The sequence below is a fragment of the Eptatretus burgeri genome, chromosome 9 (genome assembly GCF_056783735.1).
Source record: "Eptatretus burgeri isolate ZD-2024b chromosome 9, Ebu_testis_v1, whole genome shotgun sequence".
Taxonomy (NCBI): domain Eukaryota; kingdom Metazoa; phylum Chordata; class Myxini; order Myxiniformes; family Myxinidae; genus Eptatretus; species Eptatretus burgeri.
Genome location: NC_140969.1, coordinates 43,772,435 through 43,792,299, shown reverse-complemented (window position 1 = coordinate 43,792,299; position 19,865 = coordinate 43,772,435). Strand labels below are relative to the sequence as shown.

The 19,865-nt window shown below is 41.1% G+C and overlaps 1 protein-coding gene across 13 annotated transcripts in view; it reads left to right on the top strand.

Annotated features, from left to right (window-relative positions):
* LOC147020022 (neurexin-1-like) overlaps positions 1 to 19,865 on the top strand; it is a 1,432,118-nt gene that overhangs the window by 112,081 nt on the left and 1,300,172 nt on the right. For all 13 annotated transcript variants that reach the window (XM_085894958.1, XM_085894955.1, XM_085894959.1 and 10 more), the window contains one exon: positions 296 to 358. In XM_085894958.1, coding sequence (XP_085751084.1) covers positions 296 to 358 — 63 coding nt within the window. The remainder of the gene's footprint in view (positions 1 to 295; positions 359 to 19,865) is intronic.

The window sequence follows — 19,865 nt, the reverse complement described above, 5'->3', positions numbered from 1 at the left end:
TCCCAAATTCAATTTCCCATTTTCTTACATGTGCTTCCCGATGCATTCTCAAATTTTAGGAAGCAGTGCAAGCAATATATCCTGTGGTTTGGCTGGAAAAATTATGACACAAAGTGTGAAATCAAACAGTTAAATTACAAAATCTTAGGGCCCTGTGACGGTGAGATGTTGATGCAGGGAGGTCTCAAATGTGCCGCGCGTTCGTCACCCAGATCCCCAAGCGGGTGTCGATCCGCGATTTTTTTTGAGCTTTTTGCTTTTCTTGTTTTGTCTGCACCTTCCCTTCCACCCCCAGAACCTGGACACCTGATGATGGGAGATCAAGGTAACCGCTTGCCTCGCTCCATGTTTTCTCACGGTGGGTGATCGACGTTTTGACTGGGCGCATATTAAGAATTTGCACACCACGGTGTATGGAAATCATCTTGAGCGATTGATGTTTCTTTTTACTGCATTATAATTGCATTGTGTTTGACCAGTGAGAGTTCATGCACCACATCTCAAATTTTGCAACGTGCTGCTGTGAAGTTCAGCGAATCTGATTACTGGTCGTATATTGTATTTGCTGATTCTTATGGAATGATTTCCTCCCATTTTCATGCAGGGTAGTATCACAATACTGCAGCCCCCCCCCCCCCCCGGGTAGAGGTCCACTCTGAAGAATGGTGTACTCATTGTGTGTGCAGTGAGAAGCTTCTTGGGAAATCTTTGCAGGAGGCATTATTTTACACATACATTTATGAAGCACATGGTGTTATGAAAATAAGACGTTACATTGCAATACTGAAGGTTCTCTGAACACCCACAGAAATAATATAGGTTTGCACAGACAAAACTGATAAACTATGATTATGAATTAGACAGAAACATTTTAAATCTGTTTTCACTTGCAAGTGCCTCAGTGCTCAGTGGTTGGTTCTGGGTCTTTACCGATACCCATTTAGAACGTATCTAGTGGGCCATATCTTTGTTGCACACACAGACCTGACATTTTAATATTACTCCGAGAATGCTCCATAGACGTCCCTTCACTTCCCTCCCATCTTCTCCAAAACATATTCCCCTTCTCTCCCCAATCTCTGATCTCTGTTCCTATTTTCTAAGCCCGCCCTAATATTATTCTTGTCTCTTCTCATCGTCCTTCCATTATGGCACATTAGTTTGGGGTCGGCAGATCATAATGTGTGCCTATGTTTGGCCCAAGTCTTTCACGAACCAGCTGGTCAAGCTTGACGTTGTTCATCAGTTGGTTTCGGGCTGGGATTTGAAATTTGACCAGGAACAGACGATAACTCGCTGCCTCTTTGAGGAAGACATTGTGGGATTAAAAAAAAAATCATCCTCCAGCAGTTATTGCCGGGAGATGGGTCACCAGGTCAATGACCAATGGAGGGAGGACACACTTTTTCAACGACCTGCCAGCGGATCATGAAAATTGACAATTTAATGTTCAGTTGGGAATCCAACCCAGATTAGACAGCTAAAAGGTAACTTCGCGAACTGCAAGTTATCAGACCAATTTCCCTTTTCTTCCTTCTCTTAATTGTAATTATATCAATATATTAACCCATTCTCCCCCGTATATGAGGATCTATCCTTGCTGCCATCTCTCCTCATGACCCTCACCCCAGGCATGGAGGAGAGACAGCAGCAGAAATTGGACAAATTCGCCAGGAGATTATAAATGCAACATCATGTCTACGTACTTATTTTATAGACAGTCATGAGATTGCAGGAGTGTTTCCTCTGCAGATGTGGGTGAAAGACGTGTCATATGTACGCACATCACACACACACCACAAGCGTACACCCACGGGCATGTGCATATCAATTAATGGTCACACTTGTTTAAAAGCCGGGGATATGGGATGACAAGATGAGCCACGAATGTAAACACACAAAGGCATCTTCACCAATTTACAACATTGTGGAAAGGCAGGAAAATTTATGGCGATTATGATTACGAAAGCATTAAAGTTTAATGGTGCAAGAAAGCCGGGCGAGCGTGTTGGGAAACGCGAAGGAAAGGGGAGGTGGGAAGTGATGGAGCTGGGTTGGTGAGGAGAGGGGTTGTGGTGTGTTGAGGGAGGGATGAGGATGAAGCAAAGATGGTGAAAACTGTTCATGTGCAGGGCAGCCTGGCACTATATTGCAGATGTATAATTCATGCCTTTATCAAGGAAAAACAACAATGTGATGCAATTAGCATTTGGAGCTTGCTTCAAATTGTGTGCCTATGGACAGCATCCATTGTTTTGTTTTTGAAATGTGACAAGGCAGGGGTGTGTGTGTGTGTGTGTGTGTGTGTGTGTGTGTGTGTGTGTGTGTGTGTGTGTGTGTGTGTGTGTGTGTGTGTGTGTGTGTGTGTGTGTGTGTGTGTGTGTATATATATATATATATATATATATATATATATATATATATATATATATATATATATATATATATATATATATATATATGTGTGTGTGCGTGTGCGCATATGCCTTTATAAAGATGTGTGACGTGCTCGGCTGTATGTAGCTGTCACCATAGATACCGCATGGGGTCGGGCAACAGCTTCAGTTGGATGGTGGGTTCTGTGAGGTTATGGTGGGTGAGTGGGAGGCTGTGTATGCCAAGACAGGGAGTGTTTGCTGCTCACATGAGAAGCTGGGATATCGAGGCAATGAAAAATTTACAAGCCTCCCAAGCGTGCATGTTGCCTCAGCCTGCTGACCCTTTATATAGCCCTGTCCGTGCTGCTGGATGCTGCCATGTGTTCTTGCTGTGCATCCAGGTTTCCTGGCTACATGTATTTCTTCCACACAATGTCTGTGTCTCAGCACACTTCAAAGTGTTTGTGGCTGCTTATTGCCCGATACAGTAACTGTAATTTCTCGGAGATATGTGTGTGTGTGTGGTGTGGCATTTCTTTCCCTAAATGAGCCAACAATTTACAACATCAAAAAAAGGAACATCAAGAAGCAAACCTGGTAGCATCCGAGATCTAAAGTATGGCACTGCATCGAGGATGCAATTATGCAACAGAAAAATAGGAGGTTGTGTCTGGGTGTATCTATGATCCATCCATCCATTCATTGGGACCATACTCTGTGCAGAGCTTTAGAGCTGCCTAAGCAGTCTCCTTGGCTATTGGGCACAATCCTGGACGGGTCTCCACTCCGACACAGTGTCCATGATGAGAAGTGCAGAATGTCAGACAGACCATCAACTGCTGTGTATTGAAGTAAGAATACCAAATACACAGAAACTACACACAAGCTCTCGGCGAATGTTGAGAACAAGGAAGATATGATGTGAACAAGCTATGTGACTACTATGATGACAACACTGAGAACACTCTCGGGGAGCGATTTCAGGATCAACTATGTCTTTGGTAAAGAAAACATTGGGAAACAATTAACTGGGACTTTCATGTTTTGTCTGAAACTAGCACGACAGAGGAGAAGTTGTCATATATGAAATTGGCGTTGACAGAAGCCGCATATGACAGCTTTGGCTATGAGGAAGGGAGGCAGCCTGATTGGTTCAGAGATGGTTATGCCATATTGGAACCACTATTTCAGCAAAGGAACAGCTTGTACTCCAAGTGGCTCTCCTCAGGGTGTGAAACTGATCATAGAAAGTTTGCTAAGATTCCTTTGGTAAGGCAAAAAATACCTGGTTCCAAGACAAAGTCAAGGAATGACAACAAGAGAGATTTGGTGGGAAGAAGGTATGGCAGTACATATGATACATGTCGCATGGAATAAGGGATCTAATTCCAACAAGGTGTGTTCCCATAAAGGATGAAGCTGGAATCCCCTGCACCTCTATACAGGCTCAGCAAGAGAGATGGAAGTGACATTTCTCAAAAGTGTTCAATGTTTAGAGTCATTTTATCATGGCTGAGGTTGATAAGGTGAGACAGAGGCATGTCATAATGCAACTGGAAGAAAAACCATCTAAGTTGGAGACACTTGTGGCTGCAAAGAAGTTCAGAAATGGTAAAGCAGGTGGAAGATCAGGTCATCCTGTTGGACATTTTGGATGCCACAAGATTGAGTTCTTCGATCACCTTTGCGACCTCATACTTGCTATGTAGAGTGGAATGGAAGTACTGAGAGACTTGTCTGATGCTGTCTTTGTGCCTATCCCTCAGAAGGGAGCCTTTTGTCTTTGTGACACCTGGCAAGGCATTGCTTCTCTTGATGTAGTTGGCAAAAGTCTAGCTTGGATCTTGCAAAAATGACGACAGAAAGTGGTGGAAGAGGAACTGCCTTAATCCCAGAGTGGTTTTGTGGAAGGGAGATGCTGTTCAGACATGTTCACAGACTCAGTCTGGCAACTTCTAAATAAGTCATATGAGTATCAAGCTCAGGTCTTCTTCTTCTTTGTTGAGTGTGAGCTTCACTGAGAAGAGATTATGGTTGCTGTGAGAAAAGTCACCGACAGACACAGAACCCTTGCAATTGGGGAATGAGGAGATTGAGTGTATGCAGGAGTTCCGCTACTTGGGGTCACTGATTGTTTCATCTGGGAGAGTGGATGTGAATATAGAGAGGAAGATTGCCAAAGCTTTCAGTGTGCTTGGTGCTTTAAGCCAAGCTGTTGTCATGGATAACTGTCTAATCATCAAAACAAAGCATATTGTTTACCAGACCTGTGTGCTATCTGCGCTGTTGAATGGCACAAAGTTCTCAATACCACTGCACAAACATCTGAAGAAGCTAGATGCTTTCAACCATAGATGCATCAAGGCAGTCCTTGGCATCTCTTGACGACAGTAGTGGACCCTGCACTTAATATCATGCATTCAGAGAGTTATGGGGGGATCCAGAACCAGTATCCAAGAAGGTGACACAGACGAGGGTGGCTGGGTCATGTTGCCAGGATGGCGGACCATCACATTCCCAAAAGGATATTCTTCAGTTTGCTTTCACAGCCTTGCCCACCCCCCCTTGGTGAACCTTGGAAAAGATGGAGAGACCTCATTTGAAGGGATTTGAAAGCTGTGTGAGTTATGGAAGAGAGTTGATATGCAGAAGTTATAACATGTCGGGCATGCTGGTGTACTACTTCTCAGAAAGGAATGGAGGAATCCAAGAAAGGAATCCAAGCAGAGCAAAAGACTGACACGTATGGCTAGAATCAGATATGATGTCTAATGTGCAGTATGGTATTGGAGTGAAAGGGCATAAATGTATTGATGAAAGAAAGAAACCAAAAAGTGAACAAAAAGGTGCATTGCAATGCCAAATATGTAAGTGGTGGCTTTGCAGCCAAGGTGGCCTTGCTGTACACAGGTGAAAGATGGAGCAAATGCAGGAGCATCATGAAGGTTGCCCTCCATTTTTGGTCACTTGACTATTATGGCAGTGAATAAACAAGGTGTTTGTGTGTGTGTGTGTGTGTGTATGTGTGTGTGTGTGTGTGTGTGTTTTGAATTGGTAATCCTTTATCTTGAATGATGCTCCTTCCATCCATCTGGAAGAACATTAGATTGTTGGTATATTATGTATAAATAGACTTTTCTTCCCTGTTGTTGACCCACTGGATAATGACCCCACTCCGTATTTCAATGCACACAAACATATCTAAAGCAGATGCTGCTTGGATAATTCTATGGGATTATTATTGACATTCTTCACACAATTCTAAAAAAGAAAAAACACTCATTCTATTAGAATCTGCACTTGGAAAGTGCATGGCTAATCGTCTGGTGTGCCAGGTTATTGCTAGAGGGTTGTATGTGCAAAATTGATGCAATGTAACCATTTGCCTGTTTTGTCAATAGCAAAGTACATGGATATATTCGACTTGCAGTGGATTTTGATTGTAGATCGTTTCTTTGATGCACTGTTCAAACACATTTGTCACGAGCTTATTCAGACCTAAGAAAGAAAAGAAAAAAAAAAGGTATCTTTCACTGAAAAAAAAAAAATCATGCTTTTCACTCCATTCAAGTTTTCTGCGAAATACTTTTTTTAATCAACAGTTTAACTTTCTTTCCCAAAGGATCAAATCCATGTTTCCTTTTGAAAGCGATCTAATCCAGGATTACCCATTGCACCAGGGAATCGCTTCTTGTGTGAATGTGAATTGTATATTACGGTGGAACATTCAAAGTTGTGGCAGCTTTTACATAGATCATGACATCTGCAGGTTATCACATTTTAGAAATCATATTCTCTCACTCTTTTTCCATCGCCATGATGTTTTCCTCCACCGTAACTCACATTTGCTGGTGAAACAAATGCCAATGAGATGTGAAAATTTGTGCACTTACTTATATGTGTATTTAAATTTGCATACACTTGGAGCAAAACAAATATGCTTTTCATGTATCCCTTCGGTTCACATCCCTGTTTACAAATGAGGGATGCACATCACTGTGGGGAAATTTTAAACCATTTGATCAATTTGTTCTGTGGAAGCATGAGGAAGAGTCAAAACATTTTCCCACAATCCAGGTGCTGGTGGTACTCACAGATGTTTTGGTCCCTGTTTTATGGAGTTTCAGCCAGTTACACATTTTTTTTTCGCAGCAGCGAATAAGTTTCCTGATGCCGTTGGAATATATCATGTTTTTTGCTCTTAAACTCTTTTGACAATGGAGGGAAAAACTTTTTGATTCCACCTTCATATAATGCAGTAATTTTATAATGAAGATACAAGAAATGCTCCTGCAATGATTGTGTATGTGATGACATCATAGGTGGCTTGAACCAAAGGTTGAGGGAAATAATTAACTGGGACTTTCATGTTTTGCTTGTTTGACAGAAACTTGTACAACAATGTTCTGAAAATTCAGAAAGTTCCTCAGCTAAATTGCAATTATATGCCTCCTTTCATTGACAACAGATGTCATACATAGTTTACACATTTTGAATTCACTGCTTTACATTTTATACCATATACGTTATATTGAGTGCAGCGTTTTCATTATACTTGGCATTAAGGTGACTAACATAAAATGAGCAATCAAAAAAATTTCATCCATGACACAATATTCACTGTTGGTTTCCCTTTTAAATACTTGTAATTACGATTAATATTATTACTAGCAGAGTACCCGCACTACAGGCAATGTTGTTCCAAGCGTGAAGCACTTTTTTCTGACGCATACCTTGCATGGTACCACATCTAAAGTGGCAAACAAAATTGCCTTCACTGGATAGCCGAGCGCAAGGTGAATTTTTGGACGGTGTATAGGCAACGGGCCGCTTCCCCTGTCACTCCCGGAAATAAAAATAACCCGGGTTATGTACATGAAGAAAAAACTTGCACACAAAAACATGAGTATGTGCATGTATAATACATTGTGGTGATATAGCTCAGAACATTCCAATTGCAGTGGCTCATCGGCTGACACCAGATGCCTGAAGCCTGAGGGCATTACGTAATGTCGCCTTCACAAGACCCATGATGCCTATCAGCTCCAACCTTTTGATATTTGATGAATCTTTTAACAGTTGCTTGGGTTGTTTTACACTGAACATAAAACTTGTAGGGAGGGCATGGCAATTGTTGATGTGACAGCTCTGAAGACGTCTTAGGCTTACCAAAACGGTGGACTTATGGGTTTTAATTTTTTTTTAATGTTACATTTGTGGATGGTGTCAGGCGAGCTGTCTTATTGCTGTTGTAGGAATTGTTTACACAATTGGTGCCTCCAATATTTAATGGTACCACAGAGATTCTTCGACCCATAGGGAGTACAAAACCACCACTTATAATTTTATTTTTCTTCCAGCACTTTCATTTTCTGAAATTTCTCTGCTGTCTCTTGGAGCTGGCTAGGACTTTTGGAATAAAATTTTGCATCAGTAATGTGAATAGAAAGTATGCGGGGTTGACAGTTTTTGACCTTGACCTTATTTTAAAGTTGTGACCTTATTATAGACATTTTAACATTTTTCACCATTTCTTGTCTAAGGTATGTCCGATCAGAATGAAATTGATCTCTTTAGATAGTCCAGAGCAAGGCACATTTCCCATTAATTTACATCATACTCTCCCGGGTTATAGGTTTAAGTTCTTACACCCTTCGGAGTACAACACTACTATTTAGGTTTTCAAAACTCGACCAAGGTTTGTCCGCTCAGAACAAAATTGCCTTCTATATATGGTCCAGAGAAAGGTGCATTTATTCTTTATTTACATCATGCCCTTCCAAGTGAAAAGTCAAGGTCTTAGACCTTGAGGAGTACTAAACCACCATTTATGTTTTTCTCCCTTTTCTGTGCCAATGTCTGAGCTGTATTTTGGATCCAGCTGGGACTTTCAGAATTTAATTTTGCATCAATAATGGGAATAAAAAGTATGCAGGGTGATGTAATTATTTTTGATCTTGACCTAATTTTGAAGGTCATGACCCAATTATAGACATTTTAACATTTTTCACCATAACTCAACTAAGGTTTGTCCAATCAGAACAGAATTGCCCTCATTGGATAGCTGAGAGCAAGGTGAATTTACAATTAATTTACATCATATTCCTCTGGGTTAAGGTTCAAGGTCAAATGGAAATTCGAATATAATAATGCGGTCAAGGTCAAATGGCGATCTGAAGAAAATAACACTTTTTATTTTGTCATCACTAAATTTTGCCAATGCGGAATCTCAAAGATTGCTTGGCCTTCCAAGATGTTCTTGCATCATATTCGTGTACCTGCATTGAAGTTGTGCACCTGATATTTGATTTGTGTCCTTGACCTTTTTTAAGGATTGTTACCGAATTAGCAAAAAACACCTTTTTAAATCATAACTTGAAAAATTTTCCTTAGCTTTTCATGATGTTGATTTTTTTTGGATAGATTGTAGGACACATTTTCTTAATTTTTACTCTATCAGAAAATGTTGAAGGTCAAAGTCATATGGCAGTCCAAACAAAACATGCCATCATTGGATCATGGGCCAAGGGTAAATCACGGGCGATCACCAATGGTAAGCCGGGTGAGGCTTACCCTTGGCGATCGCTTTGTGATTGCAGATATCTAATTTTCATTGTTGACGCATCAAATAGCCTAAAATACTCTAATAACAGCATACACCGGGCGTAGTGGCGTGCGCCTGTAATCCAGCTACTCGGAGGCTTGGGTTGGAGGATTGCTTGAGGACGGGGGCTCTGCACTGGGCAGGATGTGGAGCAGCCCGGAATCATGGCGAAACCCAAATCCTGATCCCTGTGTCGTAAGAGGCGACCAGGGTTGCGTCAGGAAGGGCATCCGGCGTAAAACCTGTGCCAAATCAGTATGCGGATCATAACAGATGATCCGCTGTGGCGACCCCTAACGGGAGCAGCCAAAAGATGAACAACTCTAATAACAGCATACACACTTCAAATTTGTGAACACACATCATTATTGTAGTTTCTGGTGACCACCTCAAGGTTATTCAGAATTCCCTATTACATGCTCAGCAGGTCTTCCATTTTGCTTGTTATTGCTGGTAGGAATGCCACACTCATTCAGATTTATGTGAGAGGTACCAGTCGATCCATGGATCATATTCCAGTATCATTAACGGAATTCTCAGTCAATCTGCAGTATTTGTGATCATGATTAAGTCCGTGTTGAGTGAAATGGGAATCCAATTTATGCTGCTGTGGTTGCTTAAACATTGGTGTGGCTGCCCATATGCGGTGAACCGAGCAAACAACTTGCTGCTTGGAATAGTCATGCTCCTCTTTATTGTGAGAAGATGGCCATATATTGTGTGAATAGATGAATACCTGTTTTATCTTATTCACTTCCCACTTTGTCAGGCTCATGGACAGGATGTTTCACCAGCCCAGAGTGCTGTAACTCCCACAGTGTGGTAATTGCTTCAAGTAATGGAAATCAAATGTTTCTAAACAGTTTTTAATGAGAGGGATGATACATGTATGTTGTTAACAATATCACCATTTAACCTTTGCCAGAATCGCTTCTGCAAGTGGCTTTGTATATGTGCAACAAACTGCTTTGGCAGCCATCTTCAGGTCTTTTCTCAAAGCAATAGAGGTGTATTTTCTGGAACCAAAGAGAATTCCTGTTCAAGTACATTCGTTCTCTTTCCCGACTGCACCTTATTCCCTCCCTTTGTGGACACTGATAAGAGTATAGCCGCTTGCTAGCTCTATGTGTTTTGAGGTATAAACTTCAAACGAGAAGAGGGATTGCCGAATTGCAGCTCTCCAAGCACACGTAATCCCCTGGATGTAGTCTCAGTAATCAGTGGATAAGTCCCGGATTAGAGCCAGCTTACAACTCCGGCCCCTCTAATGGAGTTCAAAAGTTAATAAAAGAGAATGAGGGCATTTTTTCTTTCAGCAATCCATTTCCACCACGAGTGACTGCCCGAGATATTTGTGATTTTCTCTCTTAATTGTGCTCCAACCCAGCAAGCGAACCCAAGCTATGTATGGGAAACCAACTCGTATGCACAGGCTTCTCATTAGAATGGCTTTCGATTGCCTAGCACATAATCGCTTTGGCTTTGCTTTAAGCTTTGGCTTGAATGGATTTTTCAATAAAATTGTAATTCTTGCTTTTATTCACGTCGTTTGTTTTCCGTTTTCTTCTTTATGTACTGTTGTGAATGGTTTGTAGCCTGTGAAGTTTGTACAAGAAGCTTTTGTCTGTCACATGTAATGGGACAGAACAGACCTGGGGATGAGAGACAGCAGGATATCAGTGAGAATGAATTATCAGAGATATATGTTTATGTATATGTGTATTGTGTATGTATATGTATATGTACAGTATATGTACACTGACCTGCAAAAGTATTCACCTCCCTCAAAAGTTTTCACATTTTGATTCCACCTCGGCTTATTTCATGATGCTTTCAAATAAAACTTAAAATATAGTCTTCACAAACTACTCCAAAGTGATAAAACCAAAAAATGTATATAAAATGTGAATAAGTTCTATTAATAGAAAAAATCAGATGATTCTTATTTGCCTAAGTATTCAAACCCTTTGCCTGTTTAACCCAAAATAACTTCAGGAGCAAATTATTTGTTTGAAAGGTTACAAAATATGTGTAGAAGTTTTCACGAGAATGTTAATCAGTGGTTTAACTTAAAAATTAAGCTCCCCCACTTATCTAAGGAGTTTTAAGGTGCAACTCACTTTGTCAACCAACAAGGCAAACATATGAAGACCAAGGAGCTTTCCAAAGAAGTCAGACTTAAAGTGGTGGAGAAGCACCATTCAGGAGAGGGTTAGAAGAAGATTTCAAAGTCACTCATTATCCCTTTGAGCACGGTGAAATCCATCATTGAGAAATGGAAGAGGTATCATACCACCCCGACTCTACCAAGATCAGGTCGCCTACCTAAACTCAGCAGCCGGGCAAGCAGGAAACTGGTTCAGGATGTCACTGTAAATCAAACGATGACTTTGAAAGATCTGCAAGGCTCTATGTCTGAGATGGGGTTCAGTGTTCATCAATCAACAATACCCCATTACCTTTAAAAGTTGGCCTCTATGGACAGGTATCAAGAAAGAAACAATTACTAAAAAAAGACTCATCTAAAAGCTCGTATGGAGTTTGTGAAAAAGCGTTTTAATGATATTCCAGGCATGTGGAGAAAAGTTTTGTTGTCAGATGAGACAAAGATTGAAATTTTTGGTCTAAATTCAAAGTTTTTGTAAGTTTTGTAAAGATCGTTTTAAATTGCTACCTGCAGGCAATTGACAGACAAACAAACAGACAGAATCACAAAATCAACTGACCAATACACTTGAAAAATCTTCGATTTTTGCAATTAATAAATGTTCTTTATTGACCCAGTCCTGACTTGGACCCAATATAACATTTATGGCCGAACTTGAAAATTGCAGTCCAACGATGATCCCCATCAAACTTGGCAGAACTGGAGCAATTTTCATGTGAAGAATGTGCAAAGATTTCACCATCTCGCTGTGCAAAGCTGGTAGAGACCTACCCAAAAAGACTTGGAGCAGTCATTGCTGAAAAAGGTTCTTCCACCAAGTGCTGACCTAAGGGGCTGAAAATACTTTTACAACCAGGGAATTTTGATTTGTACATTTTTTTTGCAATATTCCTGAAATGTAACCTCCTTTATGTGTTTAGTTTGATCTCTTCAGTTATGAAAATAAAAGTTCATTTACAAAACAATTTTCTCCATAGTTTATAATTGACATAAATGTGGCATTATTGGTAGGGAGTGAATGCTTTTGCAGGCCATGGTAGATGTGCATGTATTTCTTCTTCCATATGTAGCACAACGCTGTGAAGTAGCATCATTGCGAGGAGTGTGGCTATGCTGCTGATGTAATAATGCTCCTTGTAAGTTAGCTGCTGATGTATGATGCAATGCCCTTTGTGGGGAAGGAATTTGTAATTTGTTCATGGTACCGGCGATAGCTCGTCGACTCTTTGCAAAGGGCATTGTGGGATCTTTGACATCCATCAACTAATGTCAGTGGATGGGACACCCAGTTTAACGTCCATCAGAGGGAGCACACACACACACACACACACACACACACACACACACACACACACACACACACACACACACACACACACACACACACACACACACACACACACACACACACACACACACACACACACACACACACACTGATGAATCACCCTGTCTGTGAAACACTTGAATGACAGTTCATAGCTGGGTCGAAATTCAAACCCAGGCTTGACACTGTAGAGGTGAGTGTACTTACCTCGAGGACCTAGGCCATCCTACCAGCCCTTAAATAACAGCTGCATCACTGGGAGATAGTTGTCAGATTTGATTTTAGTCAGAGTAACAATATATATATATATATATATATATGTATATATATATATATATATATATATATATATATATATATATATATATATATATATATATATATATATGTGTCGACACATGTTTGTGGTTTAGTAAAGTCTACATTTTATAATCTTCATTTTATCAAAAAAGACAGAGAAAAGGTCGTTTGAAATTCTTGCTGTTTGAAAGGATTTGTTCTTTTTGAACATGTATTCAGAGGACAGCAGGACACTCTTTTGCTGCATATTGTGAGGATGATGCCATATTTCAAAGTACGTTGCTGTGTTGCGAGTTATGCAGACAAAGATGGAGACAGACAGACCAGTGTATCTCACTTCAGAAAACAGCAAGAGCATGAATAGTCTCTGCACGTAACAATGATCACAAAACATTATCTGTATGAATGAACATCTCATGACTGTATCAAGGTCACCATGACCTGAATTCACTGATTTCCATTTTACCCCAGCTTCATTAGAATATGAGAGCTGTCAAGAACAGAGCGTACTACACTAATATTTACGGTAGCTTTTTGTATTCCATTAAGACAGCTAGAAACCTTTTTGAAGTTCCATTAGTGTAGGCTTACCGGAATTCTGGGCAAGCGCCTCATAATTGCCAGTTTTGATTCCCCTTTAAGCACTCTCTCCTTCACTGGGACTTGAGCTCCCACGGGCATGGGGGTGATTCTTTCTCTCCTGTGCTGTTCTCACCCATATACTGTTGTGTTGTGTGTGGAAAAAGTAATGCCAAGGAGCCAGAGGCCATGCCCAGATGGACTGCTGGCCCTGTAGATGCTTGTTTTGGTTGCGCTGGCTGTCCGTGCTTTATGCCCTTGAAGTGCCTGTTCATTACGGGGTAATATAGCGTGGCAATCCGGAGTGCAGGGGCAGTGGCCCTCTTTTTATTTATCACAGCAGCAAGCTGTGGGAGCTGCATCAAGGCAGGGAGAGCGATCGGAACCATGAGAGAATGGATGATTATGGAGAGCGAGAAAACAAAAATGCGAGTTTCAGATCGAGGAAAATTATGTTGCAGGGGATGGAAGTAACATACAAAACAAGAGATGGCAGAAAAGGAAGGACAATTGGGTTGAAGCACTTGTATATATGAGCAGTTGAAAGGTTAAACAGACAGATGCAAAGGTGGAGATAGATAGAAGAAATACCTCCCAGCGCATATTAGCAGTTATCACTGCATGCTCAGTGTCACAAGCTTCAGCCTTTTGCTACACCAGCTGTTCATTTGCACTAGTGTCCGTTTTTGATTATCTGGCCTTCAGTGTTGGATTGACACATGGACACTGAATATGCACAGGTGAGGATAATGGTCAAGGTTTTTTGATTTCAGTGCAGGTAAATTTATTTGCCTCAAGCACAGTGCTGGTTTTGGTTTAAATGGAAGAGATAAATATAGGGAGGAGGAATTGGGAAGTATGGTGATAGATTTGGCAGAAGTTAAGGGGGGTGGGGGGTGGGGGGACAGAGGAGAGAAGAGTTCAAGGTGAAAAGATGGCATGCAGGAGAGCAAAAAAAAGCAGTCAGTGGTTTGTGTGTGTGATTGCAGGAAAGGTGAATCTTGGAGCATGTGGAATATAAAAAGAAACAAAAACAACAAACAGGAAGAGGTGCACCTTGACATATGGCAAAATTATTTCACATTACTCCTACTTTGAGAAATTGTCATGTGGTATGGAATAAAGAAGGAAAATACATATAATGGCTGAAGAACATCCAATATCAGCTAAACACCGATGTATGCTCAGAGATTTTTTTAAAAAAAAAAAGGCAATTTGTACCCAACCTCTCTTCCCTCTCCTCCTCCACCACCATTTTGTTTTTATCCCCCGCCGCATGGCGGAAGGGGGATATTGTTGTCACCCGGGTCGTCCGTCCGGCTGGCTGGGCATCAACATTTATAGCTGTGAGTGCGATAACTCATAAACTGTTCGCCATATCGATTTGAAATTTGGGTCACACATGTACCACCTGAAAAGGAAGAACCCTATTGATTTTGGGCGTGGCCGGATCCAAGGTGGCCGACTGGGGTGGCCATCTTGAAAAAAATGTTTCAATTGCAGGGGATTCCCCATCTCTGATGGGTATATTTATCCCTCTCGCGTGGCGGAAGGGGGATATTGTTGTCACCTGGGTCGTCCGTCTGGCTGGCTGGGCGTCAACATTTATAGCTGTGAGTGCGATAACTCATAAACTGTTCGCCATATCTATTTGAAATTTGGGTCACACATGTACCACCTGAAAAGGAAGAACCCTATTGATTTTGGGCATGGCCGGATCCAAGGTGGCCGACTGGGGTGGCCATCTTGAAAAAAATGTTTCAATGGCAGGGGATTCCCCATCTCTGATGGGTATATTTATCCCCCCCGCGTGGCGGAAGGGGGATATTGTTGTCACCTGGGTCGTCCGTCCGTCCGTCCGGCTGGCTGGGCGTCAACATTTATAGCTGTGAGTGCGATAACTCATAAACTGTTCGCCATATCGATTTGAAATTTGGGTCACACATGTACCACCTGAAAAGGAAGAACCCCATTGATTTTGGGCATGGCCGGATCCAAGATGGCCGACTGGGGCGGCCATCTTGAAAAAATGTTTCAATGGCGGGGGATTCCCCATCTCTGATGGGTATATTTTATATTCTCAGATCTGCCTCTATTAAAATTATAAATGTGGTGACCAAATCACTGAAATTCTCCAAGATTAATTTTTTTTTTTGCAAATGAGATGACATAATGACACTGCATGTTTCAAAGCATTCATGTTATTGGAGAAGGTTACCAAAACAATTCCATGTTGGCTTTTTGTTTGCTTTTTCACTTCTGTCAATGCCAACGTTAATGCGCACACCTTGTTGGCACAGCCACACACTATATCTCCTGTCTCGACATGATAATATGGTAAAAGTTTGCTTGAATCTGTATTTAAAATGGCCACCCATCTTTTGCATTCAGCTGAGCCCCATAGGGCACTCATGGGCAGAACTTTGGCAGCGATGAATGAGAGAAAGACTATCCATAAAATAACATTATATTGTGTAGGTCTTAGCTCTTATCTGTAACTTGTCGGCACTTCCCACAGGATCTGTTGTAACTGGGAAACCAACCAGTGAAGCAGTTTCCTCTTCAGATCAAATTCTGAAAACAGGAAAAATGAATTTGGGGTAATAGGGGCTATAAACAACCTTGCCATACTATCCCTTGTATTTTTCCATTTGCTATGTTGGGTGTCCTTTGCAGGCATTGTCTGACTTTTGTCTGTTGTGGAGTGATATACTGATACATTTGAGTAGATATAAATACTTATGAAGTCGATTTGTGTCAAGTTTTCATTTGACATCCAAAAAGCCTTTAATTACATGTAATGGGACATGTTTTCACCTCTGTCTGTCTGTTTGTCTGTCTGTCTGTGAGCTGGATATCTCAAAAAGTTGTGGATGGGCTTGGACGAAACTTGGTGGACAAGGTTGGGTGTATGACAAGGACAAATTGATAAGATTTTGATGAAGATCCAGGTCTGAATACTTGTATTTTTTAATCGATTCGTCATTGTTGAGAGATCGGGCCAAAAACGATATATAGCACGATATCTCAAAAATTTATGGACACATTTGGACAAAACTTTGTGGACAGGATGGGTGTGCGACAACGACAAATTTATTTGATTTTGGTGAAGATCCGGATCTGGATTAGAGAATTTTAAAGTGATTTTTCTCCTTTTGAGACATAGGGCCAAAAACGATATCTGGCACGACATTTCAAAACGTTGTTGACAGATTATGAGAAAACTTGGTGAATGACTTGGGTAGGTGACTAGAACAAGCCAATTAGATTTTGGTTAAGGTTTGGATGTAGATCCAGTCCATTGATAGGCTAAAAAATATAAACTGTTCATCGTGGTGGAGGTATGTGCTCTACCGAGTGCCGTTCTAGTTATCCCACGCACCTCTGACAAGGTAGGAGACGGGGGACATTAAAATTATTTCCATCCGATCATTCCATATGACTCCTTCCCTCCCCACTACCCTCTTCTTTCTCCTCTTTTCATTCACTCAATCCTTTCGTTGTTCCATCCACCTGTTGTCCCACTCTCTGTATGTTGCCTTTCTTCTCTTCATAACATTACTTTCCTGCTAAATTGGTTCATCACTTTATTATCTCATCTCTTGAACTGACCCTGTGTGTTTGTTATCTTGTGCTCTTCCCTTTCAGTCCTTCAAGATCATTTCCTATCAATATTACCTCATGCTTTCTGCCAGACCCATCCCTGCTTTGTTTTACTTTTGCAGACTCCATTCACCCTTTCCCTCTTCTTCCTCCACACCCCTTTCCTTTCTGCCACTCACCCACTCATGTAAATTTTTAATTTCTCTGTTTTCCCCATTGTTCCTTTCAGTCTAGGAGTCTGTTGTCCTCTGTTGTTTAGCTCCTTCATAAACCTAGATTTTTAGATACAAAAAAAACAAGCATTATATTATTTTCAAAATTTTGTGGAAAGTCTAACCCTTTTTGGTGACAGCCATTGTTAACAAGTGAAATTGATAATTTGCAACAAGTGAAATAGTATGACAGATAACGGATGTAAAGAGAGATCCAGAAATCAATGGAAAACCAACAATACAAGTTAACTTGGAGGAAGAAGTGAGAAACATTTTGAATATCCTTCAATGTTGTTTTTTTGTTGTTTAATATCCTGCTTCCTCCTGGTTTTATTTTGTTATGCTGCCGAGTATTTTCAACACTGATTGTTCATCGACAGAATTGGACCATGCTGGTCATGAATTAGACCGTGAAATCTGTCTGGTTCCAAATATCAGACAGGTCAATTCACTACTCTTAATTCCGATACGTCAATGTTTTATGGTGACATCCATGATTCATAGGACCTAAAATGAGATATTATGAAACTGTCCAAAACTAATGTTTTTTTCTCATTAAAAATGTTTTTGAACTCAAAAAAGATATCTTTTCAATGAATACAAATTTCTTTGAATCAATTTTTCCCAAAGGTACAATTACCTTTCTTCCCTAAATATTTGAAAAGATGGAGTCAAGCAAATTTGAAGGTCTCGATAAGTGAGTTGTTAAACACTTTCAGTTTCAATGAGATACCTCCTGAGGATGATGCTTGCAGTTACGTCACGGAAAAGTGACATATCTAAACAGGCCATGTTTCTGTTGCATCAAAGCATGATGTCAATACACCTTGTACAAGGCATACATGTTGTGATTTAAACGATGAAGAGTTTTTTTTTTTAATGAGCATGGATGGCACAAAAATAAACTTCACACCAGGGAATAGTCTATGTATACATATGAAAACAGACTGGTCAAACTCTTACATGTTAATGAGCTGATTAATTATGTCATAATTAGCATGTTTAGGGTATATTGATTATAAACCCCAACTTGCGTCTGCCAAGACTGTTGAATTAAATCCTCCACATTTAGCAGGGCCTTGTCACCCCTCTTTGAAGTTCGAAGTTTACCTTTGAAGTTTTCACTCTGAAATGTGCTTTATTTCCCATTTATTTATTTGATTCATAAGATTTTTTCCCCCTTTCGCCTCAATGGCTTCACAACTAACAGTCCTTGAGCAATACCTTTCTCATTTGAATTAGACCACTCAACGGTGTGCTCAAGCTTGGAAAACAATGGGTGCCGGAGATACACCTAACAGTTGAGATCCGAGGAGTGATTTCTTTTGCCGGATGTAAAAAATTTCTAGATACAATGTCTTTCAATCCAGACAAATCTCACACTCTCACTATGTCTCTTCGAAAGGACCGTTTAGAAAAACCCCCCATCCACTTTCTCAACAATCCTCTGGAAGAAGTCTTTTCTTTCAAGCTTCTGGGTCTCACTATCTGCCATGACCTTTCCTGGGAAAGTCACATTTCCAACCTCGCCTCAAAAGCCAGTTGCGGACAGGGAATCCTCCGTCGTGCAAAGTCCTTCCTCGGCCCTCATGAGCTCCTAACCACTTACAAAGCTTTTGTCCATAGCCTGATGGAGTACTGCTCTCCCCTCTGGGCTGGTGCTCCTGCCTCCCACCTTTCTCGGCTTCACTCTGTCGAAACCAGGGCATTTAAGATCATCGGCATCTCCCGCAATGAAGCTGAGTCTTTGGGCCTCTCACTCAATCACCGCAGGTTGGTCGGTGGTCTTTCTGTCTTCTACCGTCTCCTCTCCAGCCTTGCCCCCCCTGCTCTCTCTGCGATTTGTCCCCACCACATTTCCACAGGGCGCTCAAGGTCCGCCAACAACCCCCTTCTACCAAAACTACCAAAATCACGAATCACTGCTCATCTTCACTCTTTCATTCCTCTTTTTTCCTGCCTTTGGAATAAACTTCCTCACTCTATTCTTTCCCATTCTTCCCTCCAGGCTTTCAAAACAGCTGTTCACCACCACCTCTTATCTTCCCCCATCCAAATCCTCGATCTTTTCTACCCCCGATAATCCACCCAAGCCCACTTCCTTCAATTCCCCTGCTTTCCTTCCTGAAAGTCCCTGTCATGTCCATCGTCTCTTTGCCATGTTCCCCGTCCCATCCCCATCCCTCTCCCTTCCACAGTTCACCTAATGTGTCTGTTCCCCACTGTTTTGTCCCTTCCACTCTCGCCCCTCTTGTCTCATGCCTCCTTGCTGTGAGTTGTGTGTTAGCTTTCATACAAGCCTCGACAAGGTATACAAAAAAAAAAAAATGTTGTTTTATGGGCTCATTGCCTTGTTTCGAGTACACATTGTTATTAAGCTTTATTATTTATTACTCCTGTGGCTTCTGAGATGATCACTTCTCAAGGTATGAACCAATTACCAGCGGGCATACGTGTCATGTTTTCGGCATGGGCAGCAAATTGAGACTATAACATTTTCCCCAAACTGCCATTTGGCGCTCTGGAATTTATTTAAAGCCTCCACATTCATGTCATCTTGTGGAGTGTTATCTCCGTCGACACCATGTTCGAGTTCGATTGCTTCTCTCCAACCTGTTGTTGAAGTTACTTTTTTGCTTGATTGCCATGGCTGGAAAACAGATTGAACTCCTCTGACAGAATGGTAGCACACTTA